At 39.3% G+C, this 21949-nt stretch overlaps 1 protein-coding gene across 13 annotated transcripts; it reads right to left on the bottom strand.

Annotated features, from left to right (window-relative positions):
- Positions 1–952: 952 nt before the first annotated feature.
- picalmb (phosphatidylinositol binding clathrin assembly protein b) lies at positions 953–21009 on the bottom strand. Of its 13 annotated transcripts, none has more exons than XM_038693245.1 (23): positions 20219–21009; positions 13621–13763; positions 13352–13427; positions 13158–13260; positions 12280–12373; positions 11966–12077; positions 11754–11860; positions 11541–11582; positions 10374–10459; positions 9983–10106; positions 9727–9854; positions 9477–9577; positions 9171–9323; positions 8676–8759; positions 7129–7221; positions 6833–6946; positions 5441–5557; positions 5292–5322; positions 5066–5165; positions 4839–4898; positions 3474–3626; positions 3018–3123; positions 953–2416 (listed from the first exon to the last, which is right to left on the bottom strand). In XM_038693245.1, the coding sequence occupies exons 1-22, from the start codon at positions 20346–20348 to the stop codon at positions 3031–3033; spliced, it is 2244 nt and encodes a 747-aa protein (XP_038549173.1). In that variant the 5' UTR covers positions 20349–21009; the 3' UTR covers positions 953–2416; positions 3018–3030. The 13 variants fall into 13 exon arrangements, with proteins under 13 accessions (XP_038549173.1, XP_038549172.1, XP_038549175.1 ...); XM_038693244.1 differs by having other exon boundaries at positions 9727–9860; positions 20219–21007; XM_038693247.1 differs by having other exon boundaries at positions 3522–3626; positions 9727–9860; positions 20219–21005.
- Positions 21010–21949: the final 940 nt, after the last annotated feature.

Genomic DNA, 21949 nt, shown 5'->3' with positions numbered 1-21949 from the left:
ACTGTCCTCGGTTTTCACAGGCAGTGTTTGACATAAGGGTGTGGAACATCCCCATAGGCCATGAGAAGGTGAGGCAATTCAAACAGCTATTACATGCTCACAATATAATTGATATTTTCGAAGGCCTTGAAAGTGTTAGGAGTATGGAGGCAATATTCTCGCCGATTCCATTCCATAGGTTCAAAGTCCATTCTGGGATATTTAAGGGAACCTACTTGTAAAATAAACTCTAGCAGGAGTAGTCTGATGACTAAACCATGAATTATGCTGCCTGCTTATCTTAACCGTTGTGAACGTGGTCAGTCCCATCAGTGGTTACAAATATTTTTGCATGTGACCATTTAATAAAATAAATTAAGGCAATGTGTATTTGGTAACCTGAGAGAAACGTCAGGAAAAATTTTTTTTTTTAAATTTCTTTTATTATCTGATTTACTCATCTTGTGAGCTCTTGGCAATGCTGGATTACCAAACCAAGCTAGGCTGGCAACTGGCCCAAGAAGAGGCCCTCAAATACCCCACATTCATTGTTTGGCAATTGGTTTGTGGAAATTTGATTAATAATAACTTATGGACCACTAAAGTGTAATATCAACTGACAAGATCCTTATGGTCATTGTTTATTACCGGATCTTAAGCCTCTATCTTGAAGATGGGCCCTGTGTCAGATGTTTTAAAACCCACAGTATCTAGTCTATTAGGCAATAAAAATATCTCAGTATATGATCAAATTACTGCAGGAAACCATGGAGCATGTATGTTACTAAAATAATTTACAGAATGAACAGATGGGAGAAACTGGAAGTCAGCTGAAAACTTTAAATAGCACTAGACACCTACAATGATAAAAGTGTGTCTTATGCAGGCAGCATTTTAAATTTAGTTATTATCTATTATCTTCGCAAAATATTATGTTGTTTGACGTTGACCTTAACAAGAAATACAAACAATAGTTTGTGGAAGCTGCTCTTTATTTGTAAAAGAAAGAAAAGACTTCAGTCATTGTCTGCTACACGTTCTAATTACATAAAGAAAATATCTGCGGCGACAAACGCAGAGAATATCCTGAATCAAACTTAGGTAGAGTCAAATTTGATTGAATTGCTTTCATATTTCATACATCTTTCACTTTTGAACTCAAAGAACAGTCAGTTTTTTTAATATATATATACACAGAGCACCGATCAACAGCGCTCCTCCGCTCCACCCTGGTCCTCTGGATCTTTTATACAATTAATTTACATCAAATCTGTGACCCTTTCACCATTAGCATAACGACGGCTAACCAGCAAGCAGACCCTCTCTGTCCCCCACCCACCCATGCACCCCCACTCCCACTGAGGAACTAGTGTTGAAAGATGTGTGCAACATGAAGACAACTCTTTCACATTCAGAGTAAAGGCAGCCTTGAATACGGTCAGTGAATCAATGGCATGCCAAGCTTAAAGCAAATGGAGCCCACCACCCAGTGCGACGCTTCAGATTTGTGGATGAAGTGTTTTTTTTTGTTTTGTTTTTTCAACTAGACAGGAAACTGATCCATTGCAGAAAACCCTAGGCACAGAATCGACTATATACTGTTAACTGACTTGTACTCTAACCCCTGCACTTTTAAGTACATTGGAGGAGATTGTGAAATCTTTCTCTAGTAAAAAAATTTCTTAACACAAAACTTGTAGAATATTTAGTGCTCTATCATTCCGCTTAATAGGTGTAATTTATATAATAGCTATTTTTAACTCTACCTCTCAATGATAGTCTGAGATCCTTGTTTAATGCTGAAGCACTCCCACAGGTGTTTAATGTACTGTAGATTTTACATTATCCCCCCACCCCCAATCTTAAACCAATAATCATAAATAAATACAAACAACGCACAAGGAATGTCTACTGTAAACACGGTAAAAAAGACATAAACTAAACAGGTGTAAACGCCATTAGCATCACTACTTAGTGACAGTTAAATAACAGTAGGGAATGGATGACTGATGGTCGGATCAAGAAAGGGAAGGACTGCTCTCCTTTTTCCTTCCACCCCCTCCCCGCTGAACATCAAGCCTTTACATCCACAGTATGTCCAAATATATAACATCAAAGTTTCTCAGCACCCATAACTATCTTTACAGATTACACTGTAAAATGGATAAGGGATCCTCTTTAAGGGGGGTTTAGACAGCAGCATCACTCGACGTCTCGGACAAGTTACAGAATAAAGTGTGTGAGCTATCGCCAAACGTCATTTGGACATGGTTACCATGGTTTCTGACAGTCGTGGCACCGTTGTGTTCTTGACATGTCTGTATTTGGGGGTGTGTGAATGTTTCTCTGAAGAGTTAGACTGCAACGAGGACAAAACTTTGCTGCTAAGTGCTTCATTTTCCGAGAGACACTTTTCTTCAAATTACATGAACTGCATCTGCAAGAAAGGCAACATACAATATTAGAGAAAGGCTAAATGAGGAGATTTACAGTTTTGTTTAACTCATGGAGCTAACGTTAGCTTAATTTGCAACCTAGAGCTGATAAAATCTGCCAGAGTCAGTTTTCATTCAGCACAAAACCAACAAACAGCGGTTAAAAATTATAAGACAACTTCTGTCTGCATCTGTGTCCCATAGTTTCAGTAATTACTATTAATTTTGGTGGCAAAACTGCAGTCAATCATTTTAAAATGCATATGTGCCGTGTGAGAACTAAAAGCTTGATAGGAGTAGCAAGAGAGAGAACTTAGCAGTCAGTTAAATTCAGCAATGGCTACAAGGTTCACTAATAACAGGTTTGAGCAATTTATGATGACAGTGGAAGATCAAAGGGTCAGTATGAGTCTGACTATGTTAAAGATGTGATAACTCCATCAAAACAAGCACAAAATCCAAGCAACAAAGGTCAAAATAAAACATGTAGCATCTAATCAGATGGAGAAGACATCAAGTATGCAAAGAGATAAAAAGGATATTACAGTAGCACTGGGCATGCAACGCATGCAGGTGCACCCGCAAGCAAAGAGCATGCTGTACCTAAAGAGATGCTCTACAAGAAATCCTTGAGAGAGAGGTGTGCAAACGGGTCCTGTCCAGGGGCTCGGAGAGGACTCTGGCTGGAAGGACTAGAGGCTGCAGAGGGCTATTTCAGGAAGAAATACAGGAAGTAGGTGGACCAGAGGAGAAGTCAGACAGTCAGTACAGAGACTGAAGGAGGGATGAGATTAGTCTGGAGAAGCTGTGATGTATGAAAGTAGGGTTAATAAAAAGGAGTTTTTGGGGAAAAACAGGGAGTCAAAACAAGGGAGATGATTCACAGTTTTGTCCCTTTCAGCTCAAGAGAGTGACGGGTCCACTGTTAAAACTGTCATCATCTTCAGCAGTATTCACGCTGACAACAAAGCTTACACAGTGACTAAAAAACGGTACACATCACAGCACAATGGATACACCTATTTACTCAACCTGATAACTGTGCAAATAGATACTGACTTCATTGTGCATCAGCTCCGTGGAGTTGTCAGACTGCCGTGCACCCACCTGAGCACTAGACACAGAGCCGAAGGGGTTGGGTGGCCTCATCACAGGCTGGGAGTACATCATGGTGGGTGGATTCATCATCCCCATAGAGCCCATTTGTGGAGGCTGCAGCGTGTTGCACAGAGATGAAAGAGGGGTTTTCAGTAATGATGCATTTCAGTCATTTCCTTTACAAATTTCGTAGAATTTACCTACATGTCTTAGGCCACAAAATAGTGATAACATATTTAAATGTAAATATATTCAGTGTATTATTATAGATTCCACATTTGAGAATTTGTAAACTCCCAGCACTTTTTGTGAAAAAACAAATTACTCTTAGTTTTTGCAGATTGATTTGACTAATTGTTTCACCTTTATCTGTGATTCCTTATATATTTTTTCTACAACCACTGGGGGGCACCAAACTCAAACATTTTCAAATTCTGCACATGCTGGCTTTTATTCAACAGAATAGAGACCTTAAGTCCCCCCGGTGGACCACCATGGGACCTTACTTTGGAAAAAATATGTACGGTCAATGGCAAGATCCTGTTTGAATTGTGCTCTGAATTACACAAATGATGATGGTCAATTTAAAATGTACATTTAAAAGAAAGTTGCAGTTTGATGTAAAACTGTTAAAGTATAAGACTGAAAAATACATAATTACAAAGACCACAAACCCAAAACTTTTTCTCTCAATGACTGAACCTAACATTAGTAAGGCTGACGTCAAAGAACTTACATGAAGGAGGATGCGATAAAAGGACCGAGAGTCGTTGGATTAAACACATCGGGTGAGATATAATTCTGCGTGGAACATAGCATAAGTTATCTAATTAGCAGCAACCAAGCAATGAATGTTAGCTAGCATTACCGCGTTAACATGTTGGTGACGTATATTGTGGGAGACGTTCCTCACACAAAACGTTTTTCCACACAAAACTAAATGTAACTTTAATGATTTACAACAAACAGCAACTTTCTTGACGGACAAAATTATATTTTAAGTAAAGTAAAATTAAATACTTAGAAGCAGAGTGTAATAAAAACTATTGAGAATTCTCCATCCTTTAGTTTATTCATAAAACTTAAGAAAATATTCATAACAGCAAAACAACATCCCATTTGACCCAGTTTAAGTGCATTTAATCAATTCTCTAAATAATAAGGAGCATGTTAAAAACAAAAATGTCCCTCACATGAACTGTTCCAAAACCATTCAGCCTGTAATATCGGATTCATTTTCTGACTTCAAAGGGCTGAACAGAAGCTACACAGACCATTCTAAAAAGCAACATCTACACATACTGTATTATTTGCAATTATACTGACCATGCCATATCCCATCATGCCTGTGGGTGTGGTGGCAGGGAAGGCCATGATTGACTGTGGCTGAAGAGACACAAACAGGCCAGTGAGAGTTTGTCATAAATGACTAATAATAACAACATGCACAAAGCAGCAAATAACAACCACAGTTATTTGGCAGTAAAATAAGAAAGGAATGTGACAGAAACAGAAATCATGAGCACTACAGTGAAAAGTCTCTGGTGTGTCACCATGGAAACGGGGTTCCAAGTCGTGGACGGCGCCGCTTTGGGCTGCCAGTTGGTGCCACCGGTCATCCTCTTCTCCCCCGGCTGGCTCCAGTGGATGTCACTGTAGATTAAGACAGTTGATGTTAGCACCAGCTTGTAATTGCCCTGAGAGCACAAGGCTGCTGCTGCTGTTTCTGTACAGCAGAGTGGGTGTGTTAAAGCCACACAGCGTCGATCTATAACTTACTTTTTCATCGTGCCGTTCCCAATACCGAGGTCTAAAAGGGAAATTAGTGGTGTAGGTGTTAGATGTCCGTCCACAAATATTTTGTCAGTTTGTGTGTAAATGAACATGGGCTTCAATTAGTGCGGCCGAAAGCAAAGCATCATACTCACTACCGACAAGGTTGGCCAGGGAGGAGTCAAGGTCATCTGACACTAGCTTCTCTGGCTGCTGACCAGACGGCTGGCTGCAGGCAGCAAGAGTCGGTTTCAGGATGCTCCCAGTAATATCTGACAAGACATACAGAGATAATGAACTTATTTATTAATTATAAAAGCACTGTATTTTGTCACTGTAGTTTTATGATGACAACGACGGAAATAGAACGATCTCTGACAAAGTTTGATATGTTGTATTGTACATATAAATATAGTCAATTATCAGAACGAACCACAATTGTTTTATTAGATAGCCAACGATAAAGAGATGACAGGAAATAAAACCGCTCCACCATGGGCGGCTCTGATCGTTATACAGTTATTTTGAATATCAGTGTTCAGTCTTCTGCTGTGATAAGAGCAAGTTTTAAGAAGTTAATTGATCTCATATTCATCCTTCAAGACTTTTATTAAAAAATAATAGATAAAATCGATACTAGGGAGAGAAAAAAATCCACTAAAAATGCAAGATCAAGGCAGATTGCTAGAAATGAAATAAGAGTTTTTGTATTTGAAAGGTTGAGACTTACAATCATCTTACTTCTTTCCATATCAACTTATAATGAACATCAAACAGGAATAAAAGCAAAAGCTGGTTGTTACCAAAACTAGAGGCACAATCCTCCCAAATAAACAACCAAAAATGTTTTCAGAGAGCTACTTTGCAAGCTCATAGGGTTTATTTATTCTGTAAATGTATTATTATTATTATTATTTTTTTTTACAGGAATCAGATATAAAGTAAGTGCTTCCATGGAATGTTGAGGTGTCGTCTGAAAGATTGGTTTTCAGCAATATTAAAAAACAATGTATACTATAATACCCTAAATTAAATTTTTCGAGTAGGTCAGAGGTCCATTGTCAGCGTTGGTAAAAATATAGTGGCCTGCAGATACAGGGATGTGGTAAAAATAGTACATAGACGAGTCTGTACAGTGGGCTTGCAAGATAGGGCCGAGTGCTGCAGGTGTTTCAGCTGGATATGACATCAGGACTAGATACTAGTGTATCTAATATCATGATTTCCCTTCTATGTCTTCATTCAACTGCAGCTTGCGGTGACCCCACAATCCAATTTAATGGATTGAAAAGAAAAGCAGTGGACCATATAAACAATCCCATTCAGATAGTTCCTTTTCATTTTCTTTGAAATTTGTTTTTCCACATGACTTTTCTTTTTCAGCTGAGCAGTTTATTCAAATTTAGTGCCAAACATGGACGAAGATGTCATTCAAGACTGGCCTTTGATTCATCATCTGAAACTACAATTAATTAGGTCCATCTTACCAAAACACAGACAGCTATTGCACAGATAATATTGCATGTTCGTAAATTCAAAATCCTCACCATCAGAATTGAGACTGTTGCTGCCTGTGGCTTTGGCTCCAAATACGGACTCAAAGTCCACTTGGAGTCCCCCCCCTGCTGACTGCTGTGGTGGGGCCTGTGGCGTTGAGTAACCTTCATAAGAGATGAGAAGAACACAGCTGCAGTCACAGAGTTACATGAAGTTAAATTGCTCTGAAAACTTTTGGCTTCTGCACTGGCCTGTGTAAGTAGTCTCCATATATGAATCATGGTTCTTCTACAGAACAGCTCCAATCTACTGCTGAATGTGCTGGAGACAGCCTTCAGTACTCTACCTCTGAATAGACCTGCTACAGTAGAGGGCTCAGTGGGGTAGGGAGCCTGGTGTGAGAGGTGCTGGGCAATGGACACTGGACCACAGAAGGAGTCTGAGATGCCGTAGGAAGAGGAAGAAGAGACAGAGACAGAGGAAGAAAGAGAGCAAAAGGCATTTCAAGGCCAGTCCAGATAGACAGGTGGGAAATGACAGCAAAACAGGCAGGAAGAAGGCAGCTAACATGACTAACAACTCTGTAGTCTTTAAATTACAGGTGTTATAAGTAATATTTAAGAGTTGTAGAAGGATTAAATAGTGCAAAAGTATTGTAGCAACCAAGGGGGAGGAATTATAGGAATTGTTTGACATTAAGGGAAGTACACTTCTTTGCTTTCTTGCTGAGAGTTAGATAAGAAAATTGATACCGCTCTTACATCTGTGCGCTAAACATGAAGCTACAGCAAGCCGCTGTTTAGCTTAGCTTAGCATAAAAGACCATAAGCTCATTCATTAACATGTTACATCATACAAAAACTGAAGTGTTGAACTGTAGGGCGGTGCTCCCCTTGGCCAGGGAGCAGTAACAGAGCAAGTTTGCTGTTTCTAGTCGATGCTAAGCTAAGCTAACCGGCTGTTGGTTGTAGCTTCACATTTAAAGTACAACTGAAATCCGTTTATTTTTTTCTGTCCATTATAATGTTAATGCTGCTTTACATGTATCAATAATTTTGATCATTTGAAAAAAGATCTTTAGGGAAATATCAAGAGGAGAACATGAGCTTGTCATGGGCAGACTGTGTGTTATTAGCAGTGGTAAGAGTAAGGACCACATCTGCATCTAAAATGGACCAAAGTGACATTGGTACATGCTGTTCAGTGTGCTGCAACTGAGCAGCTATTGAGCTAACTAGCCTGTAAAATGACGTTAGCTGTGCAGTTTTCTCTCCGCTGAATGTTTGTTCCGTTGGTAAGGTTCAACAAGCTACATAAGGTGCATGACAAGATGTGTTTGTGAGTTAGATAACGAGACTTTAGCAGGAAAGCTAATGAGGGTTGTTGTTTAAAGTCTTGCATTGTATAGCAAGCTGCTGTCTGCCTGTTAGTCAGTCTGACCTTCTGCCTGTTATAGAACAGTGCCTGCTTTATGCAAATATGGTTTAAAACAAAACTATTTGATTGGCTTTTCTCCATCTATGGAGATGTAACCGCATTCTAACTAATTAATGCACAAATAGGGGGTGCCATCATAAATCCATGAAATATACATTTCTCCATTTTGGTTTTAGTTTTTCTCCCCCTCAAAGGAGAACATTGGGCACATGATTTACAGAGCAGAAGTCTGTACTATAGCACACAAACAGACAGATTCTTATCAATCTTCTCATCTAACTAGGCAAGAATACAAATAAGTGTCTTTCCCAAAATGTCAAACTTTTGGCATAATATTACTTTATGTCCACATTTCTACCTTAAATATAAAAATAAGAGCCCTGGGGGTATTTCATGGGATCCTATGTTTGCCAGGGCTCAGGAAACATAGGCTGAGATGGTGAGCCATCATAGTACCTGAGACGGAGTGTTCTATCCGCACTGTGCGTTTGTAATTGGTTGAAACGGATGAGTTTGTGTCAGTAAAGGGATTGTAACGATCTGGAGAATCAAAAATAGTGTTGGTAAAAGAAGAACAGGTTTCAAATTAAAGCTCTACGGTACGTTTGTATTACAATGCAACAGCAAACTGATCATTAAGAGAGAGGATGAAAGGTAACGGTAAAGCAAAAATGGGTGTATGGCCTCTGTAGTGGGACATGGAGGGTCCCAGTTGATACATAAGAGGGGCTCTCACTAAAACAACATAAACTGAGCATGGTATAAACTGCAATGAGGTGCACTGTACTGCACAAAAAGACAAAGAGAGATCATTTAGACATTTGCACGGACAGGTAATCAACAATCAAACTACAGCAGAATAATAAACGTGCAAGATAATCATGCTTATGAGCGACTACAGAGAAATGAAGAGCGACAAGATTTTTGAGGAGAAACAAAATGAGTCTTTACCACCAAACATTTCATGACCAGATGTCCTAGAGGAAAAGCTAACACCGTCTGAAGACACGACAGGTAAGTGAGAGGCATCGACAACGGGTTTTGAGAGGAAAGGGTTAAGGTTTGGCATGGAATCATCTCCAGCTTCAGCAGAGGTGAAAGGATCTAGGCAGGCACAGGAAAGACAGAGACAAGAAAAAGACATAAAAGAGTGGATAGGAAGAGTCAGACAACAGCAACAACAAAAAGAAGAAGGAAAGCATGCAGAACAGGTCACTGAAGTCCAGAAACACAGATGTTGATGAGGCAGCTCTTTACCAGCCCACGCTGTCGCCACTGGAAGCCCCGTCGAGCCTGACTGCATGGAGGGCTGGAAAGTTGACTGCAGGTCAAAAAGGTCGCTCTCCATCTTCACTGCACTGCAGGCAGAAAGAGAAAAAAACACAACATTTTTGAACTTTTTACGAGCCCAAAAATCAAACCTAAAATAAAATCATTACATTCTCTTCTCTTGTGAAAGGGAACTATTTGGAGTTTGAACTAAAAGGTTATAAAATCTAAACAGTACCCATTAGAGCAGCTGGGGGTAGAGAAGAGGTCGATGGCTGGTGCTGTGCTGATAGTGCCACCGGTGGTGGAGACCGGTGATGTATCAGTGGTGGCGAAGGAGGGCTTCTTGGAAAGCTCTTTGAGCCTCTGTTCCTGAGTGAGTGCGGAAATTTAATTCAAACATACAACGCCGACAACAGAGACACCGCAAAGAAGCTTGTCCAATGCACCTTGTAAGTGTAAATTTTCTTTCTTTTTTAAACAGCAAAGATCACCTTCAGAGCTTTAAGTCGAGCCTGTTCCTCTTCGAGAGCTGCCTGCTTCTCCCGCTCATCCACTTTAGTGAAAGACATCCCTGTGCTGGCCAGTGATGACACTGCATTTGACAGAGTGCTAGCCCTGCAGGAAACACACAGTGGATTGGTTTTTAAATCAGTTTTATTATATATTTTCATCAATATCTTTACTGTTTGCATTTGTTCCGACTTGTCAGTCATCTGTAAAGCACTTTGAAATGCACTAACATGTATAAAAAGTGCAATACAATTAGGTTTATATCTTTGGGTAATATAAATGGAAAGGCAATCTCTGAGGCTAAAGGAAAAGATTATTATTCAGAATGTCTTTGGATTGTTATTCGGAAAAGGTGACGGGAGGTTAACGTACCTGCTGGCTGCAGTGGAGTCTTTGACCTTCTTGCCCTCTAAAGAGGCCAAGTGCTGCTCCAGAGCTTCAAGAAGGCTACTGGGAGCCTGTCGTGACAGAAAACACAAAGTCAGCACGTTCCTGGGACACAGAAAATGTAGGCTCTATGGACATCAAGACCATTAGGACAGTGGTGGGCAACCAACATAGAGCAGAAAACACTACACACCATGAAATACACCACACCACTAAAGCCAAAGTCTAGACAGCCAATTTATGTCATTGATTAAGAGGTTAAATTTTGTAAACTATCAATGTTGGGCTATTAGTTACCTGCCACTGATCAATGACTGCATTCCAGCCAAAAAGCTACTTTGGATGAGAGTATCTGTGTGGGATGACGTACTACACCACGGCACGTTCAACAACCCTGGGCGTTGTTGAATTGGCCGTGTCTAAACACAATGGGGCAGCCATTTTTCAGTAGATGAGCTACACTGGTTTACAGATCTATAACGTGACCAGAGTGAACAGAATTTACCACAGCGAGCATTTTTTCCTTCAACTGTTTTTTTTCACCACGATGTAGGAGACAGAGTCAGAGCAGAGGCATGCAAAAAGACAACACTGAAGCAAGTCACAGACATAGAAGAAGAGTGAAATGATAGTACTTACACAAACTGTGAACTGAAGTGGAAAGATAAGGGGAAAATACAGAATATAAAGGTGGTGACAGTCAGAGGGGAATGCATTTTTAGCTGCAGTTCTCCGGGATAAAATATTTATGCAAGACTGGTCTCCATAGCGCAACAGTAAGTGTGGTTTCTTTTTAATGAGGAAACATCCAACTGTCACTGTGCACATTTACAGAGTGGGTGGCAATTACAGTGATTAACTAGTGAGGGCAACACCTTTATTTACTGTAGAAAGAAGGAGAAGAAGTAGGGAAGGGTAAGAGGGAAGGTAAGAAGAAGAAGAAGAAGAAGAAACAACAGGAGAAGACCACCGCCTCCTCTGGCAAACATGCGCTTGAGAAGGAAACCATGCAATCGTGTCTTATTTTAAAGGACATTTGTGTCGGGTGTACTATACTCTAACAGGACAAAGACAACGCTGATGAATAAAGAGCATTTAGAGCTGGAAATAAGAGAAGGAAAGCAAGAAAAGACAGAAAACCTGTGTTTTTACCTGTGATAGGTCTGGAATGTCCCCTCGATCAATACCCACTTGCTGTTAGACGAGAAATAAAATCTAAGTTAGAAACCTGTCGCTGCAGCATTATCACACACACACACACACACACACACACACACACACACACACACACACACACACACACAGAGTTGTGTGCCGCTGACCCACTGAAGGATTCCATTCATGACAGTAGCTGTTATCACTTACCTCCGCTACTTTGAGGAACTCCGATATCCGGGTCATTCGGGTGAGAAACTTCTTGTAAATGTCCAAACCTTCTTTACACTGAGTCTTCTTCATGTCAAAGTATTTCTCTGTTTGGTGAAAGGAAAATTGGAATGACCAACCACAAAAATTTAGGGACATTAAGGGAATTAACTGAAGACAAAGAGAAGGTTTGACAGTGAAAGTGGTTTTACCAAGCAGGTTGATAATGCCTTCATTATACGCAGCAAAGAGCCTGATGGAGTCTTTGAAGAGAAGCATGAAGGCTGCATTGATGACTCCATTAGTCAGCTCGTTGGCATTGACCTGAGGTAAAGCAATCAGCCATTTATCTTACAGCTTCTTCACAGCACTTTTGAGGACACAGAAAAACTATGCCTGTACATGTGAACTAAGACAATGCATCTCACTTTGTCTGCAGCGGCCTCAGTGCAATCCGCACACTCCAGATGAGCAGCTTTTTACCGCACAAGCTGCAGAGCTACGGGAGACTTCACCTTTAACTCACATTGAAATCGAGGAGGGCATCCATCTGGTTCTGAATAATGGGGATAGTCTTGAGCAGCTTCTCTGTATTCATGGTCCTCATCACGCCGTCCACTCTGTGTGGACACGTGGAGAGTCGGAGCAGCAGAGGGAAGATGGAGGGGAGACAGAGATGGATGAGTAAGCAGTAAAGCTCCTAAAACACGATTACAGACTTTTTTTTTTTTTTTTTACACAAGACAGTAGGGCTGCAACTGACAATTATTTTCATTATTGATTAATCTCAAGATTATTTCTTTATCGTTTAGTCTTTAAAATCCCAGAAAATAGTGTAAAGGGCTTGCTATAATTTCCCACAGAGCAAGGTGACGTCTTCAAACGTCTTGTTTTGATAATTTTCATAATTTGATTATCATCATTTAAATTATTCATTTTCTGTTGATTGATTAATCGACTAATTGCTGCAGCTCTAATTGATTTTGTTAATTGTTTCACGGATTTGGATGTATATATTTTTTGCAATGAGAGGTTATTTTAAATGTAACACAATTAGTCCATCTACAGAAAACAGTCAACAATTTGATAACAAAAACATTTGCTCTTTCCGGCTTCTCAAAATTTTTCTCTCTTTTAACTATCATTATAAACTGAATACCTTTGGTCGGTCAAACAAAACAAGTTATTTCAAGACATCAACTTAGTTCTGTGATTGGTACAATTCACTAATTTCTGACATTTTTCAAACTAAACAATTCATTAAAAATACTCAAGATATTAATAAATAATTAACTTAATTTGTTGCAGAATTCCCATTTCACATTTATATAAAAAGGGAAAAAATATTTTTTTCAGTTTCACTTTTGTAGAAAACAGAAACAGAATACCGTTTTAAGTTCTTACCCGCGTTTAACTTTTGTGAAGTCAAAGGCAACCTGTCTGTATGAAACAGCTTTCTCATTCAGGTATCGACTATACCTCCTGATAAATGTGGACATGTCGTAACCTGCAACGTAAAACGGCAGCAACTTTTAAATAGGGATAAATTCAGAACGACTTACAACTGACATCAACAAGGGCCATGATCAAAATGTTACCTTGTAACCCACTTTTGTCCAAAAAATTACTGAGGTTGAATAGTGTATTCCTTGAAGCCAAGTATTGGACAAAACGCTGCAGGAAGTAGACAAATGGTTAAACACAACAACAACAACACAACACTATTAATCAGTAATACATTAACGCTCAAAAAATCTGTAAGGTTATTTAATTGTTTTGTAATTTCCGATGCAGTGCATCCAGTTTACGGTGTTGTTAAGAGGATCATCAAAACATAATATGCATAGTGTCTGCTGAAGAGTCTCACCTCATTGCCATAGACCATGAGGTGGTGTGTGGTGATGAGTGACTTAAACACAACCACCCAGCTGGTGTTGGTGGTCCTCTCAAACAGCGAGTCGGCCAGCTGGGGAATGTTCACATTCATCTCATTGGTGCAGTGAATCAAATCTGAAACAAAAAGACGATAAGTTCATGTAAGAAATCAGTCAAAGTAAATACTATTAAGCTACCGAATGTGGCGATGTGTAATTGTCCAAGGCTGCAAAATAAATCCATCATAACTAAACTACTACTACTTCTCCAATATACTGTGAGTTATTCCTTAAATATTTTAAATGTCAAGGCTGAAGCAAAAATACCACACGTGGAAGGATGCTGCTAGGGCTGCAAGATATTTCAAAAGATAGATAGAGCTGAAATGATTAGTCAATTCATCAATTAGTCAATGGACAGAAAATGAATCTGGAACTATTTTGATCAATCGTTTAAGTAATTTTTTAAAGGCAAAAATGCCCCAAATTTACTTCTTCCAGCCTCTCCAACGTCAATATTTGCTGGATTTCTTAGCGTTCCTTAATGGTAAAATTAATTTATTGGGGTTTGTCATATAAAACAAACTAGGAAATTAAAACACTATTTTCTGAAATTTAAAAGATTAAGTTATTAATTGATAAATCAAAGAACATAATCAAGAGATGAATATATAATGAAAATAATTGTTATTATTGGGATACTGGTCATTATGTTGTGATATAGTGTGGCTTGAATGTTGTATCCTTCTGTTCTTTAAGGCTGATCTGAAGTTTAATAATCTGAGATGAAATCACCAAGTCACAGCCAAAATGTCGTCGCACAATGGATTGTGAGATGCTGCAACAATTAATCGAATAATCGATTAGCTGTCAACCCTTACATTAATCGCCAACTATTTTGATAATCTATTAATCAGTTTGAGTAATTTTTTTAAAGAAAATTATCTGATTTCAGCTTCTTAAAAGTAAATCTTTTCTGGTTTCTTTACTCCTGACAGTAAAGGGAATATATTTGGGTTGTGGGAAAAACAAGACAATTCGGAGACGTCTTCCTGGGCTTTGGGAAGATTGACATTTTTCACAATTTTCTGACATTCTATAGACTAAACGACTAATCGATCAATTTAGAAAATAACTGACAGGTTAATCGACAATGAAAATTATGGTTAGTTGCAACCCTAATTGTATTAATACCACAATATTGTGTATATGCTGCCTTGAGGTCTAAACTTAAGGTTTCAGCGTCAGACAGAGCATGCAGATTTGTCTCATGCACATACACATGTTCAAATTGTAAACTTTATTCAGACACGTTTGTAAGTCTGTTAAAACGTATTTACTCATTGATATTGTGAGTTCATTGTCAAACAGGTCTCGTGTTGAGACACCTGCTGTCTACTATTAATAAATTGAACCAAAGACGCCCAAACTAATTTATGGAAGTCTGAGTCAAAAACAGCCTCTGATGTGACTCATGCTTCTGTACTCCACAACAGGGTCACATGAGAGCAGTTTGTTCAGTTTGGTAACCTGTAAGCAGCATTAACCAATCCTAAAAGTTGCATCACAGACTGCTTCTCATTAATATAAAGTGGATAGTTATTCATAAATCTACAAATGATATAAAGTCTAACCTTGAGAGCTGTTGGTCTGATTCAAAACATGACACTAAATTAGTGCTGAGAGGATTCTGTTGATTAACTCGACAGTCAATATGATATTATATTTATTCATTCCACAGTTTTACCTCCCTACACTTTGGCCTGGTATGCCAAAGCATATAACCCTGGTAGAAAACACTAACAAGAGTTTGATTTAGTCTAAAGAGTTATGTTAACCCAACATGTGAAATATGCGTAACCACTGAATGTTAAATTAAACCTGGGCCTGACCTCTCTGTAGAGATCCTTTCCAGACGCTTAGAACAACAATCTGAGCCTGTCAGTAGCAAAACACGCACTTTAGTGGACGTACTTTTGACAAACACAATTGCCCCTAAGGATTACGTTCAGGCGATCTACTGGACAAATTCCAAAACTTCATAGTTTTTGTACTAATAGTTTATGTTTACCCCCAAAACTTTAATGAATAGGGCCCAAGTTCAAAAATATTGCAATTACCCTTTTAGAATCACCCAAATTTGCTAAAATATAACTGCAGACATTACCTCAGTGTCTGTAATGGTAGCTACAGCCCTGGCTATGGGAGCTTGTGAGAGCTATTTTTCACTTCAGTCAGACATTTTATACTCTAAATCCATGTTTCCCAAAATGGGTCGCCCATTTTTAGTGGATAAAAAATTCTTAACTATGTTACAATATGTGAATGAGCGTTCTTTATTGCTACACTTGTCTGTTCGGCTATGGTTCAGCTCAGATGCTGTGTGAAGTTGTCTCTCTCTCTCTTCTCTCTAACCTGATCTTCTGTCCACATTCATACAGAATTGCTGTCTGTAGTCTGTGATCCGTCACTGTCGATCCTATGATGTCTAAAATAAAGTACAAGGACAAGTTTATAAGATGCTTCAATTTGTAATATGTGGGGAAGTGCTCAGTAATGAGGGTTTTAAAATGAAAAAATGGACAGGTATCTCCAAACGAAACATTCGCTGTATCTGGGAAAGTCCAAACGCTTTTTTCTTTTCTTGGCAAAGAAGAATCCTTCAAGTGTTGTGTTGATTCAATCTTGCACAACATACTTGTGTGAATCTGGCATTTCGACTCTAGCATACCTGAAAAACCAATTCAGAAACAGACTAAATGCTCAGCATGACTTCAGAATGGCACTTTCAAAAACTGAGCCCAAAGTAAAGATCAGAAGGTGGAAAACTTCAACCAGCCAAGTAATTCACATTAAATTCAGGTCATGTCAAAAGACATGTTGGTGATGACGGGAGGGCTTAAGAAAATAAGAGTAGAGAAAAGGGTGAGACACAGAAAGGAGAATAAACCATTGTTGTTTTGGTTTACTTTAAAAAGAAAATAAATACATTTTCTACACATGGTTTGTTTTGCCATTTATCTGTAGTTTGTAAATGTAGTATTTTTGTAAATTTGGGTCCCAGGGAGACACCAGCTTTCTCTTTTGGGTCTTGAGCTGAAAAGGTTTGTGAACCAGTGCTCTAAATGATTAATCAATAATGAAAATAATTATTAGTAGCAGCCACACACTAGATATCTGAATTTTGATAATGTAATTATTCTATTCAAACTTCTCTGAGTAAAATGGGGCAACACTATGTTAAACAAGGAAGTTTTCTACATAAAATTTGCACATTAAAAACAGTAAATCATAATCTTGTAGTGCCAATGACAAATGGATTTTGTTAATGGCAAAAAAAACATCCTTGTACCAAACCAACATAAAGTGCAGGGCATTAAGAAATTAACCATACATGTTCTGTCCCACTTCCTCTGCTCATATGTTCATCCATGTGCTGGTTGAATGATGTTAGTCAAAGCAGCTCGAGCCCCTCAGTGCTAATGACCCTGCCATTCACAGCAATGATCAGTCTGACGGGGTAATTGGGCCTCTCTTTCTGTCCTATATTTGACTTTTCAAAAGGCGGGGGACTTAAAGTAGGACAGGATAACCTTCCAGAGAAGCAGCAGCCGCAGCAGTTAGCATGGGTGGTTGAACTGCTCAGAGAAGAAGATGACGGTGAGGAGTTGAGCGAGGAGGAGGAGGAGGAGGAGGAGGAGGATACACTGAGAGCACTGTCATGTTATAATCAGCCGGCTAAATATTCACAGTGGCTGAAATGAATGATTTCTAGATGTATTAGGATAACAGTCATGACAGCGCATGATGTTGCTAAAGAGTGTGTTGCAAAATACAGCTGTTAGTTTAAAAAAAGAACACCATTAAGGCTCGGTTACATGGTGGGAATCGATATATAAATCTCAATTCAGGATAAATATGTTTAAAAATAAATAATAAAAATTCCATTTGTTAGTCTTTCATTTGCTTGAAATGATAATTTTAGAGATTATTTTGTGAAATAACATACTAGAGTAAGATCACAGTGTCATGACACGGCTCTGAAGTTGATATAACAGTATTGTTATAATACTGATGTATCACATGGATTATGTGTAGAGCTGGGTATCAAACCTCAATACTGTTTTGGTACAGACCAAAATGTGTTTGTAGCACTGATCATCAAAAATGACCAAGAATCAAAAAGCTGTAAATGTAATGTTCGGAGCAGTAAATGTCCACAGTCACCATCGTCTTTTCTAAATGGTAACACATTTCTACTAAATGACAGCAGATCTAATCTAACACCATTACTGGTTAACGTCAAATGTATATTGTTATACTGTGGAGAATAATGCAGCTGAATGACTTCACTTCTGAAAAACTGTACCACTCTCCGTTCAACACCAGTCACATTCTGAAATCTACAGCAGAACCCAATTTATGTTTCTATTTCATTCATAAAACATTCATTTAAAACAACATGTTACTGGCAAATATAAATGTATATTAGATTGTACTGTGCCTGGAATAATGGAATTATACATGACTTTTCTTTGTTTTGATATCGGTATTGCTACTGGTACCAACGTCATTATTCAGGTACAAATGTCAAATCTTTGCTTGTTCCAGCTTTTAAAATCTGAGGTCTCTCTTTGTCTTGTGTGATAGTAAACTCTTTAGGTTTTGGACAACAAGCATTTTGAAGACATCAACTTTGATCGACAAAGTATTTTGATTATTAAAACATTTAAATAAGCAATAGTTGCAGCCATAGAAACAGTGTTTATAACACTCATTTACTGCCTGGCCCTTATCACGCACAAGTCTGAAAATCAACTCATTTACTTCAATTTTGTTTCACTGCCAACCAAATTACCGTCAAGTATAGCCCTCTGAGTCTTGAGGCTGATAATGAGTTGATTGATTGATTTGAAATAGATTTTGCTCATTTTAGAAAAATGTTCTTGTGTTTAGACAACATTCAAGAAGTTTGGCTTCTCTTGTTAAATGAAAAAAGTAAAACAACAAGTTTATATTTCTCACAGTAAGGTAATCAAACAGGACCAAAACTCATGTATCGTATCAGCACTAATATCAAAGCACTTCAAGTCGTATTCAGCCATAATTGTACATTTGCCCATCTCTTTTTCTCCTCTCATTTACAGTATTGTCATCTCTCTATGGTCAACTCTATACTAAAAGGCATAACATGGTCATAAATACTTATATTATACATTAACAATTTACACAAAAAGAATTACTGTCAAAAGGGGACATGAGAAAACATTAAGCTGACGTCAAGACTCCATCTAAAATTATAAAAACAAACTTGCTGCTGTGTGCCTCCTCCTGACTGTCATCATCCAGCCTCCTTTGTGTTTCAACATAAAACAAGAGGACACTGTATTATTATCTATTATCTATGAGCTCTCTGTTCTGTGTGTGTGCTGAGACATGTCAGTCACGATGACCCAACAAATCGTCACCCTGCCAACTTTCACTCATCTCACCTCAGGTGAGTTGCCTGAGCAGCACAACAGGTGTGGTAACTGCAACTTTCAACTTTTTGAGCCAAAACATTCACGAAAGAAGTAACCACCAGTTAGGAAATCTGATTTTTGCTCCATTTCACTCTACAGACCATTACAATGAGTCGGGAGTCTGAGATCCAACATGCACCTTTTTCCTGGACTGTTTCTAAACTCTTATGATGACGCAGGGCCTTCATAAAAACACTTTCATTACTGCCATCATGCATTTGCAAGTGCAGATCGATATGCATAAAATCTACCACTGCATCTCTAAGGACAGACAGACAGACAGACAGTGACTTCTCCTGACTGTGAGTTCATCAGACTAATGTTCACACCAGGATTTAAGCACTTATGCTTATGTCAGGGTACATCCAGTGGTCTGTTTGATGTCCTGGGTAAGGGGAAGGAAACTCCTCATTCCTGGCACCTCACAAACCTCTGCCACAAGCTGGGATTTCTGCACCTCAGTGTGTGTGACGCACCATGTCAGACCCCACCATGAGAAACACCACGTAACCCCACTGTGTAGCCTGATCTGAAACACACACCTGTCCTGCTGCAGGTGCACCAAGATGGGAGATGAAATTCGATCGCAAGCATTCCTGTAAATGTTAACTCTGGGCCTGTGAGGGGGGGGCACACTTGCTCAGAGTGGTTTATAAAAAAGGCTTTCCTATAGCCTACCAGTCAAATGTATCCTATTTGTTGCTATGTAGGCTAAACATTCAAGCCATAAACTAGTGAGTCAGACAAGAGAGCAGACTGAACAAAGCTAGACAAGCTAGTTTGATAGTAATATGGGAAAAAATGAGAATAAACTTATCTGTAGGCATTAATAAAGCCTGCTACATCTTTTAAAACCCTCTTATTTATGTATAGCACTGTGTCAACAAGGCCTGGCCTCGATGTTAAAACAATATAATCTCCCATGACATGAACAAGCAGTAGCATATAGCCTATCCTGAGGCTTTGAGGCCTTGCAGCTCCTCCATCGCCATAACTCCGGTAAAGCGGCGTTTCGCCGAGGGGATATTTAACTTGAACACTCGTGCACTGCTTTAAATAAGATACTCACAATCCAAATGTTTCTTTTTCGGGCCCATGACTTCGTGAGTGGTGGCCTTGCATACTGTTTTCGACACGGCGGATCCCGTTACACTGTGCTGGGCTGCAGTTATCCGGTCGGTAATGCTCTGCCCCGACATCTTCGGCTCCCTCAAATGCAACAAAAAGACTTTGAAAATGTAAGCCTCGTCTGGGGTTTCTCTTCGGATAATGAGCTTTGAAAAAATAAAATAAATCCTCCACCTCCTCCGCAACCTTGCCGGACCCCCCTTTTTTCCCCACCTTGGTGTAAATAAAAAAAAATCAAAACCAGGCTATAGCAGACGCGGACCAGGGGAGGGCGGAATAAAGAGAAGCGGAATCTGACAACAACAATCAAAAAATGTTATTGTTTATTTTTTGTTGCGCCGCTCGGCTCCGTCCAAATTCATTCAGATCTCAGAGATGCCGTGACTGCAGGGTCCACGCGCTGACTCATCCGACCCGGGTCTCTGTCTCGCTCGCATCCCGATGTGGCACACCGGATCCCTGCGTCTCTCCTCCTGCCTGCCTCCGCCGCTCCGCCAGTCGTCGCCGCTCCTCCTCCTCCTGCCGCTGCCGCCGCTGCTAGGCTTTAAAAAGCGCTACGAAAGAAGACAGACCACAGAGGAGAGGGGGAAATGGCGGGCCTGCCCTGCGCTGCTCACCCCTGTAGCCTACTCACCACCCCGCCCTGCAGACCCTGAATCAGATCTTACACAGCCCGCTGTGGTGCAGGTGTACACCAACTGACCGCAGTCCAGCTGGTGAGGAAAAAACCACAACCGCTCAATCACAGGAGCGCCAGAGGCCTCCTTGTATTGATTGAGGAGTGGACATGGGGAAGTAAGAGCAGGTTGCAACAGGCCTGACAGAGTGAAGGAATCAGCCACAAGACCTTTTGGGATGTTTTTATCCCCTACAGGGCATTATTTTACTTTATGTGATTTCACATCACTGTAATGGACTGCAACAAAGAGTTTTGATATTTGTACAGTCCAAATTTTTACATTTTCACCAAAAAGAAACGGACTTTAAAATGTCTATAAAGCAGATATTTGACATGTTTACGGCCTTGTCTCCTTACAGAAGCGGCCTATTCAAACTGGTAGTTTCTTTACACCCTAAGTTTAAAAAAACAACAACCCCTGTAACACTAAAATATCTGTCCTATACTGTATCTGTCATTGAAAACAGCTTAATAAAACAGAGTCAGATTCCTTGTTTGTGTACTTAGCCAAAAAAGCTGATTATGATTCTGGTGTGAAAATATTCCAGGGAAAATACACTTTTACACAGAAAACTGGGAGAAATGATTTAGTGGAAATATGTTGTTTGGAGTCTTTGAAACAACTAAATATAAATTCTCCTGGTGATTCTACACATTTTAGTCTATGATGATGAAAAAGAGTAAAGAAATTACACAATCATGTGTCAGGCTTCTCAGGGGACACTATATTGAGACTTCTTACACAAATGCGTCTGTAAGATATAAACAAGACTAACATTTACTGTAATATCATTTATACAATCCAACAGATATCAGGAGTTGGTTGTGTTACCATAAGGTAACATTTTTTCAGACTGTGTGGAAAATATGCCAGATGTTCTCTAGGTTTGTGAGCTTGTTTGCCTTTCATATTTAATTATGTGATAATATGCATTCAAGAGAAAATTCACAGAGAAAACAGAAAATCCCCCTACATTTTGAAACAACTAACCA

This window comes from Micropterus salmoides, unplaced genomic scaffold (assembly GCF_014851395.1).
Source record: "Micropterus salmoides isolate LMB-PRFRI ecotype aquatic unplaced genomic scaffold, ASM1485139v1 Ms_hic_scaffold_3, whole genome shotgun sequence".
Lineage (NCBI taxonomy): Eukaryota > Metazoa > Chordata > Actinopteri > Centrarchiformes > Centrarchidae > Micropterus > Micropterus salmoides.
This window is presented reverse-complemented; position numbering and strand designations above follow the sequence as displayed.